The sequence below is a fragment of the Saccostrea echinata genome, unplaced genomic scaffold, assembly GCF_033153115.1.
Source record: "Saccostrea echinata isolate AGI-Se365-2 ecotype Australia unplaced genomic scaffold, CSIRO_AGI_Sech_v1 ptg000014l, whole genome shotgun sequence".
In the NCBI taxonomy this organism is placed as follows: Eukaryota; Metazoa; Mollusca; class Bivalvia; order Ostreida; family Ostreidae; genus Saccostrea; species Saccostrea echinata.
The window spans coordinates 2,057,590-2,075,572 of record NW_026889763.1 but is presented as its reverse complement, the minus strand read 5'-3'; the positions used below and the strand labels follow the sequence as shown (position 1 = coordinate 2,075,572).

Below are 17,983 nucleotides of genomic sequence, written 5' to 3'. Positions count from 1 at the left end.
TTGGATACATAAACATCATAAGCAGATGATGGTCAAATAATACTACTAAATAAATAAGAAAAGTTGATTTTTCAACACTTTATACAACCAGTTCCTATGATAAATAAAAAAACCCCAAGACATTTGACACCATAGACACTGCTTCTTTAATAAGAGTGGAACACGCAAATTTTCCTATCGTCTCATTGTCATTTACAAACTTACTTTGCAAATACCATAGTGATTCTACACACAAGTACACGTACTGAGAAGCCAATATTAAACAGATGTTCGAGTTCCTCATTGACAACCAGCAATCTGTTGAAATTTCAATGGATCAAATTGTGCCCCTTTATTAGCAGACCTGTTTTTCTATACTCATGAAGCAGAATTAATTAAAAAAAACTTTTACATGAAAAGACGACGTCTCAAGCCGAGGCCTTCAGTTCGACATTAAGATATCCATGATGATTTATCAATGTACAATACTAATTTAATTCATATGTTGATTCGATATATCCAAATTGAACTCTTTTGCAGGGATAGACATTGATGATAAACTAACAACTAAATTTTATTATAAACGTGATGGCTTTAACTCTTTTTATTGTCAACTTCAATAAGTAACAGACACAGCTTTTGCTTCTTTGCATACATAAAGAAGAAAATGCACTATGCCTGGTGATGTGCAAGAAACTCTGGCCAAAGATGCATTCATTGATGCCTTGGTACATTCAAAGATGAGAATCCGCATCAAACAATCTCGTCCTCAAAACCTGAATGAAGTCATCCGGCTAGCTGTTGAACTCAAGGCTTATAATCGTGCAGAGAACCGAAACCAAATAGCAATAGGCCATCTACGAGTATCGGCATCGAAACAGTCATCTGTAACTGAGGTTAGCCAGACCAGTCTAGAGACGTGGATGAAGTCGAAGGAGGCTAACATGAATGTGTTAACCAACGAGATCCAAAAGCTGAAGCTGAATCTGTCAGTCAGTAGAGCCAATGACAAAAATCCGAGAGGCAAACCATTGCGTTGTTATGAATGTAACAAGGAAGGCCACATAAAACGCAATTTTCCCAAGCTGAAGAGACGACCCTGTGAAAGTGAACACAATGAATTAGAGGATAAAAGGGGATTAAGCAGGCCTGTACGAAGTAAAGAGACGCCAAATAAAACCTGTCTTAGTGGATCAATTGGAGTTGGATCTTCTATAGACGAAGCGGGCATGTACATAGGCATCACTGTGCAAGGTGTACAAGCTAAATTCCTGGTTGACAAAGGGGCAACACTGACATTATTGTCCTCAGCAATGTATGAGAAAATTACAGAGAACATCAGGCCAAAGCTGCAGAAGGTTAACCAGAGTATGTTAGCTGCAAATGGAAGTGAGTTGTCTGTCAAGGGTAAGACGGACCGGACTCTTAATATTGAAGATACTGAAGTACACACTACTGCAGTCATTGCGGAGAGTCAGGCAGATGGAATACTGGGACTAGACTTTCTACTGTCAAAAGCATGTACAGTGGGCATGAGCAAGAGAGTGCTTCACTTTAGAGATAAGATAATACCACTATTTGTGGAGAGCTACATAGGCTGCAACAGAAAAACAGCAACAGAAACTGTCAGCATACCTCCTAGAAGTGAGATCGTCACGCAGCCGGGACAAGTCTTGAAGGATTGCAAACATGTTCCAAGGAATACCTGTTAAGTAGAGTCTTTTCATGTGGTTCGCCAAGGGAAGGCTATGTCACAGCCAGAACACTGGTCTTACCACAGGAGAGGGTGCCAGTCCGTTTGCTTAATGTTGACGAGGAAGCCAAAGTCATGTACCCAGGTTCGGTAATTGAACAACTAAGTGAAGTCAGAGTAGCTGAGTCACAAGAGGAGGCAAGTAAATCTAAGAAATTAAGATCTGATTTGGTTGCTATGATGAAAAAACTTCAAGCCACTTGAAACGAACGCAGAAAAGGGAGGTTAATAAATTTTTATATGAATATACCAATCTTTTTGCACAGTCTGAAGACTAGGGTGCACAAAACACGTCAAACACAGGATTGATACTGGGGACCACCATCCTATCAAAATACCCCCAAGGAGAATACCAGCTCATCTTACGGAGGAAGTTGACAAACATCTGAATGATATGCTTGAAAGAGGTGTGATTGAGCCACCGAACAGCCCATGGTCAGCATCTATTGTGTTAATGAAAAAGAAAGACAGTACATTCCGCTTTTGCATTGATTACCATAAGTTAAATAGCTGTACAATCAAAGATGCATATCCCCTACCCAGAATAGACGAGTCACTGGATCAGATGAGTGGTAGCTCGTGGTTTTCTACCCTAGATCTTTGCTCGGGATATTGGCAGGTAGAGATGGAGCCAGACGACAAACACAAGACAGCGTTTGCTACACGTCCTGGACTATTCCAGTTTAAGATCATGCCATTCGGCTTATGTTGTGCTCCTGCAACATTTGAGCGCCTAACGGAAAGTGTCTTGGTAGGCCTTCACTGGGATACCTGTCACGTTTACCTAGATGACGTAATAGTGACGGGCAAAACATCTCAGGAAATAATGGCAAACCTTAGAGAGGTATTTGACAGACTGCAAATGCAGGCCTCAAACTCAAAGCCAAGAAATACTACTTGTTTGCCAAGAAAGTGACTTACCTTGGACATGTAGTATCAGAGGAAGGTGTAGCGACCGCCCCGGCCAGAAAGCTGCAGTAAAACAGTGGCCAGTGCCTATCAAAGATTTCTCAAGCATTGCAAAATATCTTCACAAGCTGACAGAGAAAAGTCGCGCCTTTGTTTGATCTAATAAATTTCAAGAGGAATTTAATACCCTTAGAAATAAGCTGACCAATACTCCCATATTAAGGCATCCAGATTCTCTTATCCCCATGCAATGGCAGCAACGTGTCTATAGGCACAGTCTTATCACAAAAGATTGATGGACGAGAAAGAGTTGTAGCTTATGTAAGTCGGACACTGACAAAGTGTGAGCGCAGGTACTGTGTTACACAAAAAGAATTGCTTGCAGTTGTCCACTTTGTCAAGTACTTTAAGCATTACCTCGATCTATGGTAAAAAGTTTATAGTCCGCACAGTCCATAGCTCCTTAATTAAGGTGGCTTTTCAAGTTTAAAAACCCAGAAGGACAGTTGGCACGTTGGTTGGAAATCCTTAGTACATATAGGTTTGAGATACAACACAGACCAGGAACCCAGCACAGTATAATGCAGACGCACTGAATCGTGTGCCATGTCGCCAATGCGGTTTTGATCCAAACTGGGGGAAAGATTTGGAAAGTAACAAGCAAGACGAAGTGAGAATCATAGTGCAATCCAGTGGGTCAAAGGAAGATGATGACGATGCAGTTTTGTCGATGAAAGACATGCAAAACAAAGACGACGATTTATATCTTGTCAAACGTTGGGTCAAAGAGAAGGCAAGACCTGAATACAGTGAGCTAGGTCAGTGGCCAAGGAAATGTGGTACGTTCTTTGTGGTCACAGTGGAACAATCTCTGTATTGAGAATGACATTATTTATAGAAGATTTGTAGAGGAAGACGGAAAGACTATCCGCTTGCAGGCTATTGTACCAAGTAGCAAAAGACGGACAATATTCGAGTTCTGTCACGATGTGAGGACAGCTACACATCTTGGCGTAAGTAAGACATAAGCTCGAATAAGACAAAAGTTCTATTGACCTGTTTTGCAAGCAGATACCAAAATGTACATAGCAGGTTGTCAGAAATGCTATAAGAGAAAGGGTCCTCAAATAAGAGAATGTTAATAGCATCATGCAAAGTCATTCGTGTATGGATAGCCTTGGCTCCTATTCAAAGAAATGCGGACTTCTCACTGTCAATCGGTATTAAATGTATGAGATAACGAACAGTATTCAAGCTCAAAAGTCCACTAAAAAATACAAATTTTGGAGCAGAGCAAACACGGACCTCTAAAACATCAGAGGTGGGATCAGGTGCCATGGAGGAGTGAGCATCCCCTGCCGACCGGTGTAATATCTGTTGGTGTAATATCTGAAAAAAATATACGAATTAACATTCAGGACAGGATTGAAGTAAAATGTAATTTCTGTTCTCAAAGCGATTAAAAATAATTATTTTAATTTATGAAATCAAATCGATTTACAACGTAAAAAAATGTAGACAACTCGAGGGTAAATTTAATGTATATACATGTACATACAAAAAATGAGAGAGTCAAATAATTACCCGATTGGAGTTTGGCTTAAGTAAATAAAAAAATAAAAAGAAATAAAATAAATACAAAAAGTTGTAAAAAATATTCAAACAAGAACCTGAAAAGCAACCCAATCCAATTCAAAATTAAAATGTCAAAACAAATATAGGTTTTTCCCCATTGTGTGTGTGTGTGTGTGTGTGCAACAAAAGAAGAGACAACATAGCAAAATTATGTTGTTTCTTTTAAAAATGGATAGCGTCAAGTGGTTTGAGGCTTAGCCGTGTTAAACATACGTACGCATTGTTTCATTAAGGTAATGTGATATCAGATAGATGTACATGTATACTAACACAAAAATTGTAAATCACATTGAAGTATAACAACTATATAAGTGACCTGTACATGTATGATGGCATATGTCAGATATTTATGTCGACTTGCCATACAATATTGACGACTCGCTAGAGGGTGATATAGATATGTTGGCATCTGAATGGCACAAATTGGGCATGGACACGTTTTCGTGTTATGTTTTTAAATACATGTACGTGAATAAGTGGCAAGTCAAAAAAAAAAAAAAAAAAAAATCCGAAAAGGCGACATAATTAAACATCTGACAACATGGACGAAGCAACATGAAAATCTGACGAGTGATAGCAGTAATATGCCACCATAGACCAGCTGTAAAATTTTTTTTATTTAAAATTTATTCATTTATTGTGGAATACGTTATAGTAAGCACAATGTGCATATTTGTAAGGCATACGTGAACCTCATTTTACACAGAAAAGAACTGAATATCTCGTTTAATTTATTAAGGACCTTTATCCCTCTGTATTTTTCATATAAAAATTTATTTCAGCTCAAAAAGATTTCCCGAAACAAATAATTTATAATTGAATTGCAGAATTTCAGCCCATCTGCAGTGAAATTTTGACAGAAATAGCATTTTATAATAACAATTCTATAAAGGAATAAAAAGTCATTTATCCTAGTTATGGAGTTATCTCTCTTATCAAAGGGTCAGTGAACCTTCAATCGTTACATACCCCCCCCCCCCCCCAGCTCATTTGAAAAAAAAAATCGATAGTTGTTTTTTTTCATTTTCGAGTATTTTACTAGAGCCGACATACGTACGTGTCTTTCTATAAAGATGGACTATACTGTGCCCCTTCCTTTCCAAAAAAAAAAAAAAAAAAAAAAAAAAAAAAAAAAAAAAAAAGATAAATTAGCAATGAAAAGAAAAAACAAAGAAAATAAAAATGTGTTTACAATTAAGATAGAATGGAGGAAAATTATTCCATGAAAATCGAACGAGGGTTAAGTTTTAATAAATTAAATAATCTGTCCCAACCACAAGTTGATAAGTTGATTACAATCTGTGTCATATTTTCTATGGAAACGTATCCGATTTACGAAAAATAACATGGCTTGATACAAATGAAGTTCTTTTTTGCAGGGGGTGTGTCAATAAACTCTGTTATTTATTTGGTTTTTTGTATGTTGTTTTGCTCTCTCTCTCTTTCTGTTTTGTATTTTGTTTGGTGAAATAATTTCTGAAATTTTACATCGGGATCGCTATTCAAAAAATTCTTCGCTACGTGGCGAACAAGTGCGCATGCCAACGTGTAACTTCCTTTCAATATTTTATCCAAGATGGGTACCAACAACATGTTGGCATTTGCCCTTTTATCTGTAATTTCATTGACATCAGGGCTATATTTTCATATCGGCGAAACTGAAAAGAAATGTTTCATTGAGGAAATTCCCGACGAAACTATGGTTGTTGGTACGTTTTGCATTTAAACTATGTTAACCAATACACAACTCGGTAAAAATATGGTCATCTTTTAGGTATTTTCGAATTTGTTTGAGAATCTTGGATAATATCTCGCCGGTTTAGTTTTCATTCAGTAAACCATTCTGATACATATACTATAAAGCTAAGGCATTGCATGAAATTGTTTTGATACAAACACGGTCAAGATGTATTTGTAACAGATTTCATATCATTGCAGGCAGGTAGGGATAGATCTGTTGTATGTAAAGTAATGATAATTTATTTGTAAACTTATGAAGTATGTGTTCCATTCTTCACAGAATTTCATGTACTGAGAAGACTTTGCTGATCATGTTGATGGACTAATATTGATATACCAATTTCATGCGAAATTACTGAATTTGTTAGACCTTAAAAAATGGATAAAATTCAGTGAAATGTTCTATTTGGTGAAAAAATTATGTAACACTGTATTTACATTTGCAAAATTATACTTACTTGTACATTTTTCAACATCTTGCTATGTGTTACAGGCCATTACAAAGTAGAAATGTTTGACAGAAATGTCAATGATTATGTGCCAACTGTCTATGGACTTGGTATGCACGTGGAGGTTACTGACCCAGAAGATAAAACTGTTATGTCTCGGGTAAGGTAATAACAAGGACATCCCCCCAGTGCATGTTTTCTCATTTTAGCACATGGCAACATTTATTTCAAAATCAATTCAAAAGGTATTTATTTAACAGGTGAAAATGATGAATCAAGATGAATTTTGAAAAAGCAGATTGTTCTGCATTACTGATAGAGTGACCACATATTTTACAGTTTATATTGATAAACTTTGACTGGTTTTGATTGGAAATCTTGCCACGAGCAAACAGCAGATGTTCCAAAACTGCTGACATATAATGGCACTTTCATGGCTTTGCTTAGAAACTCTGATAATCATATCAGAAGAGGTTTTAACAATGGTGAGTATGCCTGGGTGCCATTATAAAATTAATGTCTCAGGGTTTCTTCCTTTTTCAGAAAATGGAGTTTGAGCTGATTTGCAGCAAAGTTGTCAAACCAGACTGGTTGCATGCAATGTTATTAAAAATTAAATCAAGTTTGATTTAATTGCCCATTTCTTCCAGGCACATACAGGGTTCAGGCCTATGACTATACTATTAAGGACTACTTGCCCTCTGCCCCGGGGGTGGGGATGTTGGTAGAGGTGAAGGACCCAGAGGGTGGCATTGTCCTGTCCCGGGTGAGTTTCAGCTGTTGGAGAAAGCTGCTTCCTTTCTCTGACCTGTCCTTTCCAGTTGATTATGGAGGTGAAATGGGCTTTAGTTGAAGTAACTTACCAACACAACATTTACATCTAAAACCAAAATACTTGGACTTCTACATTTACTGGTCACTGAATATATTTGTGAAGTGTGTTTTTAGCACAGTCTTAACAAAAAAGAAAATTAATGAATATAATATATAAATTCCTGGTATATACCTTTTGAATTTCTTTTCTTTTGCTGCTTATCACTTGCTATGGATTGATTTATGAGTTTGACACTTTTAACAGTGCACCAATACCTAGTCGTTAATTGAAGCAAATTTGTCACCCACTAACTTACTGTCAGAAAAAAAAGATATATGCAAAATTTATATTTCTTCAAAAATTCATAGATGAAGTGAAAACAAAACATATATCTTTGTTATTATCCAATCAATTATTGAATTTGATAATAAGTTTAATTAAAAAAAAAAAAGAAAAGTGGCAAACTTGTTCGTAGATTTTATAGATATTTATTGTAGATATTTTCATTCCTTCTCATGGCTTGATACAATGGAACACACTTTGGAGCTGGTGCTGCATATTTTTAAAAATAATGATTTACTACAATTTTTTCCCCACAGTTTTGTTCCTTTTTTCAGACTTCTTTCACAAGTGGAAGAATATTCTTTTGGGGAGGAAAACCTTTTTTAGGCATACTGCATAGGAAACTCTTGCAGTTTGTTTTGCATGTTAATTGTATGTCTTTTGAAATTGATATTTATTTTCTTTATGTGCATGCTTTTTCATTATATATGGAAAGACTAGGTAATTATTAAATACAGTTGTAATAATAAAGTTTCCCCATCTCACCATCTTTATTTTGCAGAAAAATTTATCCATTCTCTTGTATGTAAATAATCTGAATGCTTTAGTACTTTTCATTTACCAATTTACTTTATGAATTTAAAAATAGATTTGAATACTACATATATGACTCTGACATATGAAAAATTATTTGAATAGGTTAAAAAAACTTTTCCGAGACAATAATTGAATGAAATTTTTTCCATTTTACAGACATATGCAGCAGATGGACGATTCACTTTCACATCCCATAATGCGGGGGAACATGTAATCTGTCTACATTCCAATTCTACGGCTTGGTTTTCCAGTGGTCAGTTGGTAAGTTTACCACTGGGACTTAATTGACCAATAACCATAAGGGTCAGGAAACTTGGACTGTTTTAGATAAACGTCTTTTGAAGTGATTGGATTGATGTGTAAAGTGTAAAACTTTCCAGTAGTTGAAATATAAAAACTCAATATTATTCAATCAAACATCAATCTCCAGCAGTAATTACAAGATTGTTTTCATTGTGGTTTGAAACAGTGAAAGAGTTTGTAATGTGCTTTAGCAAGTCATCATAATACATGTACTTTTAAGCCTCATCAATCCAGATGTGTACTCAAGCAAATTATCCAGAAAAATGAAGCTTTTGGAATTACTAAAATGTCTCTTTACTAATTGGTAGATATTTATTGTAAATTCTGTTCCCAACAAATTTCATCTAGAGGGTGAACTTTCTGAATTATTGGGATTACAGAAGAAGATTAAAGTATTTTACTTAATATGGAAATTCATATTCAATGATGTAATAATACCTATGTTATTCCAGAGAGTCCATCTGGATATCCAGGTGGGAGAGCATGCTGTGGATTACTCACAGATCCAGGCCAAAGACAAATTATCCGAGCTCCAGCTAAGAATCCGACAACTCCTGGATCAAGTGGAGCAGATCACAAAAGAACAAAATTATCAAAGAGTGAGTCGTACAATTTTATCTGTCTGAAAATTATTATTCATTTGAAATAATATTTTGCCTCGGAGGACGAAATTTATTTTTCAAGACAAGATATTTTCTTGCATTCTCATATCAAAAATAAATATTAATCTCAAATTAACATGTTAAGTTTTATACTCCTGTAATTAACTTATAAACTTACAATTATTTCAAAAATTGAGTACAGTTGAACTTCGGTATCTCGAACACTGATATCTCAAATACCATGGATATGTCAAAGTGTTTTTGAAGTCCTAACCCCTTATTCTTTCAGTATTTTACCCTGGATATCTTGTATCCTCAGATATCTCGAATTTTTTTCTTGGTCCCATTGAGTTCGAGATAATGAGGTTTGACTGTACAGTATCTCTTATTGTGTCCCATGTATTACTTTCAAGTAATGTATAAACACCAATGAATAAAGAGTCGAACAGAAATGACTTGCTGATTATAAGCGGTATGCAGCTAATATTTCTGTTGATATATCATTGCTATATCTTTTGTGGTGTCCTATCCATTACTTCCAACTTGTGTGTGTACAACAGAACAAAAAAAATGCTTTACTGTAAATGAGCAATATGTAACTTTGCTTTAAGGATAGATAACACAAACTTTTTCCAGAAATCGGCAATATTTCTCATAGATTTATAATCAAGTTGGTAACCAGAATAATGTTTGCCAGGTAACGTGGGAGAATTTCGTAAGATTTTGTCACAATGTTATAAAACTGAAAAATTTTGTACAGAATTACGTAGAAAATGACACAAAGTCACGTAACTAAACACCAAAGAACACTTATGATTTTTTTTTATATTTTAGGGATTTATTTTTTATGTCATTTCGATTCAAAATCAGTCACAAAATGTATATCAATCCATGCATCAAATTTTTGTTTGTGTTATGTATCCTTAAATTATCAATATGTATATGTAAGTATGGTGTAAATGAACACTGTGTAACTAACCTTTCTGTTGATATTTCAGTATCGCGAGGAACGTTTCAGACAGACCTCGGAGAGCACTAACCAGCGAGTTCTGTATTGGTCTATAGCTCAAACAATCATTCTTCTTATAACAGGTTTTTGGCAGATGAGGCATCTTAAGAGCTTTTTTGAGGCCAAGAAACTTGTATAGTGTTCTAGATTTTAGGGTAATATTATTATAAATTCGGTCCCCCAGTTGTTCATATATAAGAAAAAAATTGAAAAAGACGTTCAAAATAGTTCAGTGTTATGAAGTTTGGACAAAGAAAAAAATACTGTTTAATGAAAATTTATGAAGTGGAAATAGAAGAAAATAAAACAGGTTGCATTAATAATATAAATTTGCATTGTTGCATACTTAAATGTGAAGGAATTGAGGGGAAAAAAATTGGAACAGAATTTTTTTAGGATAAAGTTTTTAAATTCATTTAGGATGCATTAAGCAGCTATGGTGTACATATAATTTTCAGACAATGTAAAAAGGGAAACGTTTTGTTTAATCCATTAATTTTATTTGAGGTGAAAGTTTTTCCTTTGTTTTGTGACATAATAATTTGTCATATTTATTATCAAGATATTTTGTTGCTATATATGGAGTAGTGTATGATTGGTGTTGAATGATGTTTGATGTCAGAGAGAGTTTCCTCCCTTTTGCACTTGTATTGTTTCTTTGTTTACCACTTTGTATTTAAAATGCATACCGGTAACTTCACATATTAAACTAAGTTCTGTTTACTTTATAATTATTGGTATTTTGAAAGGGTTTTGGGGGGAGGGATGGGTGGTTCAAAGATTTCATTATAAAAATGTGTTGATGTTAATAAGTATTATGCGAGGAAAATTTTGATATTATATTTTTTTTTCTAATTTTCAAAATGAATGACAGTTTATAAATGTCTGTATGAAAAATAACATTAAAATTGAGAACATGATGATCATGTTTACATTTTAAGCATATTGAGTTCACATGTTAGATATATTTTTTATCCATATTGCATGTGCAGTATATGACTTTGATTGTAAATCATCACTTTTCCTTTTCTTGGATGAATCTGTGAGAAGAAGCTCAGAGAGATGAAATAGCTTTGCGGATCTATGCTTTATTTTTGTGTACATGTGCGATCACTTTTTTTTCTTCTTGTTTGTGTGTGAATGTGTAACATGAAATAAATATTTTAAAACTTGGGTAAGGGTTATTTATCTGAAAAATTACTCCTAAGAATCGGGCTATCCAAGTAACTGCGCCCACTGAAATTTGCTCATTTTATTTCATTTGCAAAAACAGGCCTATGTATTTTAATCAAAAAAGTAGATGGCCTGTAATTTAAGAAAAGGTCATATATAAATAAACATTTTCATAGTGGACCATACAGTGATAAATATCTGGAATTAAAAAAAAAATCATTATGTAATGGACATTCTGTTGTGTATTATAAGCATGCGTATGCACTAACGAAAAGAATGTGATGGATTTTTTTGTACTAAATTTCCCATTGTGCACAGTCTTTATGGCATTTCCTCATTGCAGTTATATATACATATGTAGGGCTTTTTTTAAATACACAGTCCCCAGGGGCTAGCACTCAGAATGAGGCTAAATTGGTCCAATATTGAAATTCATTGTTCAGTTATCTTCTTTACTCTTGAACTTCTTAAAGACTAGCTTCATAATTATGAAAGCGATAACAGTTTTCTCCAACGTAATTTTTTTTGTTCACACAGTGAACTCGAAATTAATAACACTACAGAGTTTGCCACGTCTGTTTTATATTTGGATGTTTTTACTGACTAAAGACGATAATGGCAAGGTAATACCTAAACTGTATGACAAACTGGATGACATGTTTTCCATCGTAAACTTCCCTTATTTATGTAGTAATATTCCAACATCACCTGCATATGGAGTTTATGTCTCCCAGCTGATTCGTTACGCAAGAACATGCACCGAATATGATCAATTTTTAAACCGAAGCAAGCTACTGACAAATAAGTTTGATGTTACAAGGATTTCTATATCCCCGTTTAAAGTAAGCTTTTCGCATATTCTACGATCATTATAGTGACCTTAGTTAATCGTATGTAAATAAAACCTAGAGTTGGGTCGTATTTTGTCTAATATGTTTGAACCATTTGTTAAGTCATTGCTTTTATACTGAATTTGACTCCTTCTACCTGTTCAATATATAGGGCTCACGGTGGGTGTGACCGGTCAATAAGGGATGCTTACTACTCCTAGGTACCTGATCCCACCTCTACTGTTTTCAGGAGGTCCGTGTTTTTGTCCTGTTCACGATTCGTTTTGTTTACTACATTTATGAGATTGATCACTGTTCGATATCTTCACATTTTACACGAGGCCAGAGTTCCAGTACCACATGAGTCTAAAAGTTATAGCCTTGGATGGTTTTTGGAAAAAAAATATTTCTGCAGGGTCCAATGTGAAATATAGATTGAAAAGTTTGAAAGAACGTCTGTAAATTCTGATGATCGGCTGGTATCTTTTTAAGAGTTTACAGGTATTTCTTATTTTGTTCAAATTTGATTCAGATGATGTAGTAGAGTGGCCTTGAATAAAGTTGGTAAGGTCAAGGTAAAAGCCAACCTTTCAGTCTCTATTACAAAGTTTCATAGTTAATTTTTTAATTATGCTTTTAGACATTGTAAAGATGTATTTGTTGACCCTTTCATACTGGGAAGTTCATATCTGTATACAGTGTAATCTGGCTGATAGCTTTTTTTTTTTCAGTTATAGGTGTACCAACTTAGACATCATTATCTATACATATAATACGTTATTTGATTACTAGTATGACATTATCAAAGTTATCTGATAATGTTACCATAACGCGCTATTTATGCATTTTAGTTTGTTTAAAAAATGGGGAAAATTAAAACAACATGATACATTTCTCAAATAATATATAAATATATATATTTTTTTACATCTCATTTGGTGAGGTGAGGGGTAGGAACCAATTACAACTGTACCTGTAGTACGGTAGTATCAACTCCACCCCTTTGTTTGTTTGATCCGCGCCTACACACACTATATCACGGTTATCAACCATCATGATCAAGGTCCGAAAGAGATAGGTGACCTAATAAGTTTCATAAATTTAATGGAAATTGAGATATTTTGAATTTTTAAAGGTAAGTAAAATTATTTTCCCATTTGTAACGAAATCAACATGTGTATGTAAGACCTTTGATTCTGCATGGTGCTCTTGGCAAAATAACGTATCATAAATATTTTTCGACTGTTTTTTTTTTAAGTTACACATTATCTATGTGTTAAATATTAAAGCACACGTGTGGTACATAATTTACTTATATATTTTGCATTTTACTGTCAGAGCAATATGTAGATCTATGTAAGTAGTAATTAAGTACTCTGTTAAGGGAGGGTTGAGATGTAAGTAGAAATACTTAATGATATATAAAAATTATTGAAATTTATTGACACCCCACCCCTTTGTTTTAGTATCATGCATGCATCAATTTCAAAATTGGAAGAACATAAGGTTACTGGTTCATTGTGAGAAATAATCGGGAACAATGTTTCCACGATTTTACAGATTTATTAATGTAATTTATTGGGGGGGGGGGTGTCGAGAAGTGCACAAAAAAGACCTTTGATAGACAATAATTTTAACGCTCGTGAGTCTGGAATGAGACATCATCGCTTGATACTTTTTCATGATTGTGTTCTGAAAACCCCGTGTTTGAATCCTAGGGCAAGGAGATGTTGAACTTTTGTGGACAGGAGTTCAGTAATTCTTAATTAAAATCGATGCAATCTTTTTTAAAAGATGTTTTTGACCTTACGATAGATGAGCAGTGATTTTGAAAACATGTCATTTTATATCAAGGGATGGTGGTCAAAGGTATAGTTTGGGAAGGTTGGTTACGGGGGAAGATGGGAGGGGGGTTGAGGCACCCATTTTATTTAGGAGGGAGAGAGAGAGAGAGAGTGGTTAATAAATACACTTTTACTTAATTTATAATATGTATTCATTTTATAATTTATTTTTCTCTGGTGTAATATCACACAGAGTCATTTACATTATATTTATAGAAATATGAGGGGATGGATAATCTTAACAGGCTGTTTATTATCGGTGTGGATACTTCAATCGACAGGTATGAATGAATTCATGTCAATCTTTATCTAAAATAAATATCTCATATATATTTCCTATTATTTCACTTTACATAAGTAATATAGTTTTAAATTCACTACATTAATTTGAATATATTATATATATATATATATATATATATATATATATATATATATATATATATATATATATATATATATATATATATATATACACATTGTGATGTGACGTATAAAAGTACATAAAGTAAATTAATTATTACTTTTTGTTAAAAGATATACAATGTAATGTGACGTAGTAAAATCAATATATAATGTAAGCTTCTAAATTTTTTCTCTGTACTTTTTAGTTGTTGTCCATTATCATCATTATTTTAACAAAATATCCACATTGACCTATTTTTTTTCTAGGTGACCTTATCGGTCAGTACCAGCAGTGCGGGGATGGGTGGGTACAGCGGAAGGGGAGTAATAGCTGTTATTTCTGGGAGACAAACAATCTCCAAACATACGCCGGGGCTCTACAGGAATGTAACCTCATGAACGCAGACCTCCTCGTTATCAATGATGATGCTGAACAGGTATAGTTAATTAGCTCACCTGTGTGAGGTACGTGTCAGTTTACAGCCATTCCGTTACCTGTTGAAATCAATTAAGGGACTTCTATACACCGCACACTAAAGAGGTCTGATTCTGTGGCATATTTATGTAGTTAGAGTGATCTGCCCTTTGATATAGAATTGATAAAAATGGAAATTTACAGCATAATAGTAAATACTCAGTTTGTAATGGACGTAATTTCCACCTTTAAATAAGCAACATGAATACTCCGTTCTCTTTGAACATTTTTCCTGGGGTTAAATGGCTGGTAAAAAAAAAAAAAGAAATACATGATCTCTACCACACCTTCTTAGGATATCATTTTCTCAATGTCCAATTTTTCCCCCATTAAAGGTGTCTTAAGATGAATGTACACTTCTAAAAAATGAAAAAAAAAATACACTCTTATATATATTGCTTATGACTCCTTTTAAAATTTATTAAAAAATAGCCCAGTTAAGAAAAAAATATAAATACCTTGGTATCATGAAATTTTGAGGGAATGAACTCGTGGTTTGCTGATTTGATTTGCCAGTTTTATAATATTGTGTCTTTTAAGGTGCATGTTAACTGAAAAAACCCCATTAAATTATTACAAAAAAAAACCTTCCACAATAAATGCTCAAACGTATAATGAATATAATGAAAATGCATCTGTTAAAGACATGGTTATGCTGGAGTTTTTCAATGACAACATCTGTGTAGTCTTTGGAGACCAGGTCTTCCAAAAAATTGTTGGAATTCAGATGGACACTAACTGTGCTCCTTTATTAGCCGACCATTTTTTTCATTCATATGAAGCAAAATTTATTTAAAAACGTCTGAGAAGAAGAAAACACTTGCTGTGGACTTCAACTCGACATTCAGATATATCGATGACTTTTTATCAATTTTAAAACAATACACTGTAGTTACTTTCATTCATATGTCGACTCGATATATCCCAGTGAACTCGGAATAAAAGATACCAAAGAGTGTGCCACACCTGTTTCATATTTGGATGTTTTACTGATTATAGACGACAAAATCAAAACAAGAAAATTGTATGACAAACGAAATGACTTTAGTTTTTCATCGTCAATTTTCCTTACTTATGTAGTAATATCAACTATCACCTGCATATGGTGTTTATGTCTCCAAACTTAGTCAATACTCAAGAGCATGCTCTGAGTACGGTCAATTTTAAAACAGAGACAGGCTACTGACAGATAAGTTGATGTTACAGGGATTTCAACAACTTCGTTTAAAGTCAGCATTTCGTAAATTCTATGGTCGTTATAATGACCTTGTTAGCAAATATAACCTATCGGACATTGGATCTTATTGTGACTGTCATTTTCATACCATTTGTAAGGCCTTTGTTTTCATATTAAATTTAACTACGGAGTTCTTTCTACCTGATCAATATATAGGTTTCACGGCGGGTGTGACCGGTCGACAGGGGATGCTTACTCCTCCTAGGCACCTGATCCCACCTCTGGAATTTCTAGGGATCCGAGTTTTATGCCCTGTTCATAGAGTTAAATTGTTTGTAGGTTTGTTTGGAGATCGATTACTGTTCGCTATCTTAGCCTTTTTATTATTATCCTAGATTTTAAAAGAAAAAAAACAACAACATTTTTCATCATACCTAAACATGTATGTTTGTTGATACACAACCGACTTGCAGATAAATTCCTAAGCTTGCCGATAAAACCTGAAAATTAAAACTTTGCCTTTTTGTCCATAGGACTGGGTTAATGTAGAATCTGAAACAAACAAGGTATACAATACAGGAGGTTGGTACATGGGACTGCAAAAGTCCCCCACTAAGGGATGGGCCTGGACCACGCAAACAGGAACATCCAATATGTAAGTGCTCAACTGCCTTCTCTCTCTTTTTCATTCTCTTGCTGCAGAACACATTTTTTCCTTTCATAACTCAAATATTTAAGAAATGATATTTATGAATTTTTATTTAAAAAAAAATAGTGGGGAAAATAAAAACAACATATATTTTAATATATTTCTTATTTTTCTGAGACAAACACGGTATCTGCAGACCACAGTATTTTCCTTTCATAACTCAAATATTCATTAATAAGAAAATTATATACAGTATTAGAAAATACGGTGTGACAAATTCCAGTCATTCTTTTTTCCCCACCCTCTAATATTATTTCATATACACAGATGCCTAACAAGATTACATACGAGCATTAAACTGCATTTTTTTTTTCATATTTCTAAACTAATTTGATATATGATCTACTTTTGCCAGAAACTGGAAAAATGAACCAGACGATGCAGACAACCAGGACTGTGGCAGTGTAAACCAATATGGTCGCTTCTCGGACGACTTTTGTAACAATAAGTACGGATATATTTGTCAGTATCCGGCTCCCCAAGGTACATTTATAATTGTATATACGTATGGATGCATTTGGTAGTACATGGTATCCACTAGGTACTTGTTAACCATTATAAGTAAGGATGCAATCGTCACAAACTCATATTTAGTATTCAGTAATTTATTAGCAGTGTTAAATCTTTTCTTAACAATACCTAGCTTGAATGTTGATCGTATAAACGAATCCTTCCCCCTGGGGATTGTTACATATTAAATTGGTTTGTTTGTATTTCGCAGTAGTGAATATCTCAATAGGCTTGTTATATATACATCTAAATTATTTACTTTCAAAATGAATTCCAAATTTTTCAGGACAAGCGTGCCCAAAGGACAGCGGCAAAGTGCGTCACATGTTTGCCAATGGTAACATATGTATTTACGTCAGTAACCCATTGGATGCCAATGACCTCTATACCTGGCAAAACGCCAAAAGAAAATGTCAGAATATAAATCCTTCAGCGTCTCTAGTGTCTGTGAAAACTTACATTGATTTGGTGAGTTCAACTTAAAAGAAGAATGAAAAAATGATGTGTTACTTACCAATCTCTGCAAGCCTCTTTTGTTTTTAGCTGGCCTGAATCAGAGGATCCAATGATCTCTTCTTTCTTTTCTAAGTTTGTCCTTCATCCGTTGGCATTCGTTGTCGTTAAATATTACACCTCCACTTGTCTTCTCCAGAACATCTGGTTCCAAGACCATAAACTAAGAACAGAATATATAAGTCAAACTTTAGATCTTAAGATCTCAGTTTCTATCATATTTAAAAATTTGCATTAGCGTTTAATATTTATATTCAAACTCATGATTAAAAATT

General features: G+C 34.1%; 2 protein-coding genes across 3 annotated transcripts in view; both read left to right on the top strand.

Moving 5' to 3' along the window:
• Nucleotides 1-5,815: 5,815 nt before the first annotated feature.
• On the top strand, nt 5,816-11,245 carry LOC133186623 (transmembrane emp24 domain-containing protein eca-like). Of its 2 annotated transcripts, XM_061321858.1 has the most exons (6): nt 5,816-5,985; nt 6,510-6,625; nt 7,154-7,231; nt 8,315-8,419; nt 8,914-9,060; nt 10,062-11,245. In XM_061321858.1, the coding sequence occupies exons 1-6, from the start codon at nt 5,853-5,855 to the stop codon at nt 10,209-10,211; spliced, it is 729 nt and encodes a 242-aa protein (XP_061177842.1). In that variant the 5' UTR covers nt 5,816-5,852; the 3' UTR covers nt 10,212-11,245. The 2 variants fall into 2 exon arrangements, with proteins under 2 accessions (XP_061177842.1, XP_061177841.1); XM_061321857.1 differs by lacking the exon at nt 7,154-7,231 and having other exon boundaries at nt 5,822-5,985.
• A 2,894-nt stretch (nt 11,246-14,139) lies between these two features.
• The window catches only part of LOC133187108 (macrophage mannose receptor 1-like), a 29,328-nt gene continuing 25,484 nt past the window's right edge, over nt 14,140-17,983 (top strand). Inside the window, exons 1-5 of the mRNA XM_061322467.1 lie at nt 14,140-14,200; nt 14,592-14,761; nt 16,510-16,631; nt 17,041-17,168; nt 17,482-17,663. Coding sequence (XP_061178451.1) covers nt 14,140-14,200; nt 14,592-14,761; nt 16,510-16,631; nt 17,041-17,168; nt 17,482-17,663 — 663 coding nt within the window. The remainder of the gene's footprint in view (nt 14,201-14,591; nt 14,762-16,509; nt 16,632-17,040; nt 17,169-17,481; nt 17,664-17,983) is intronic.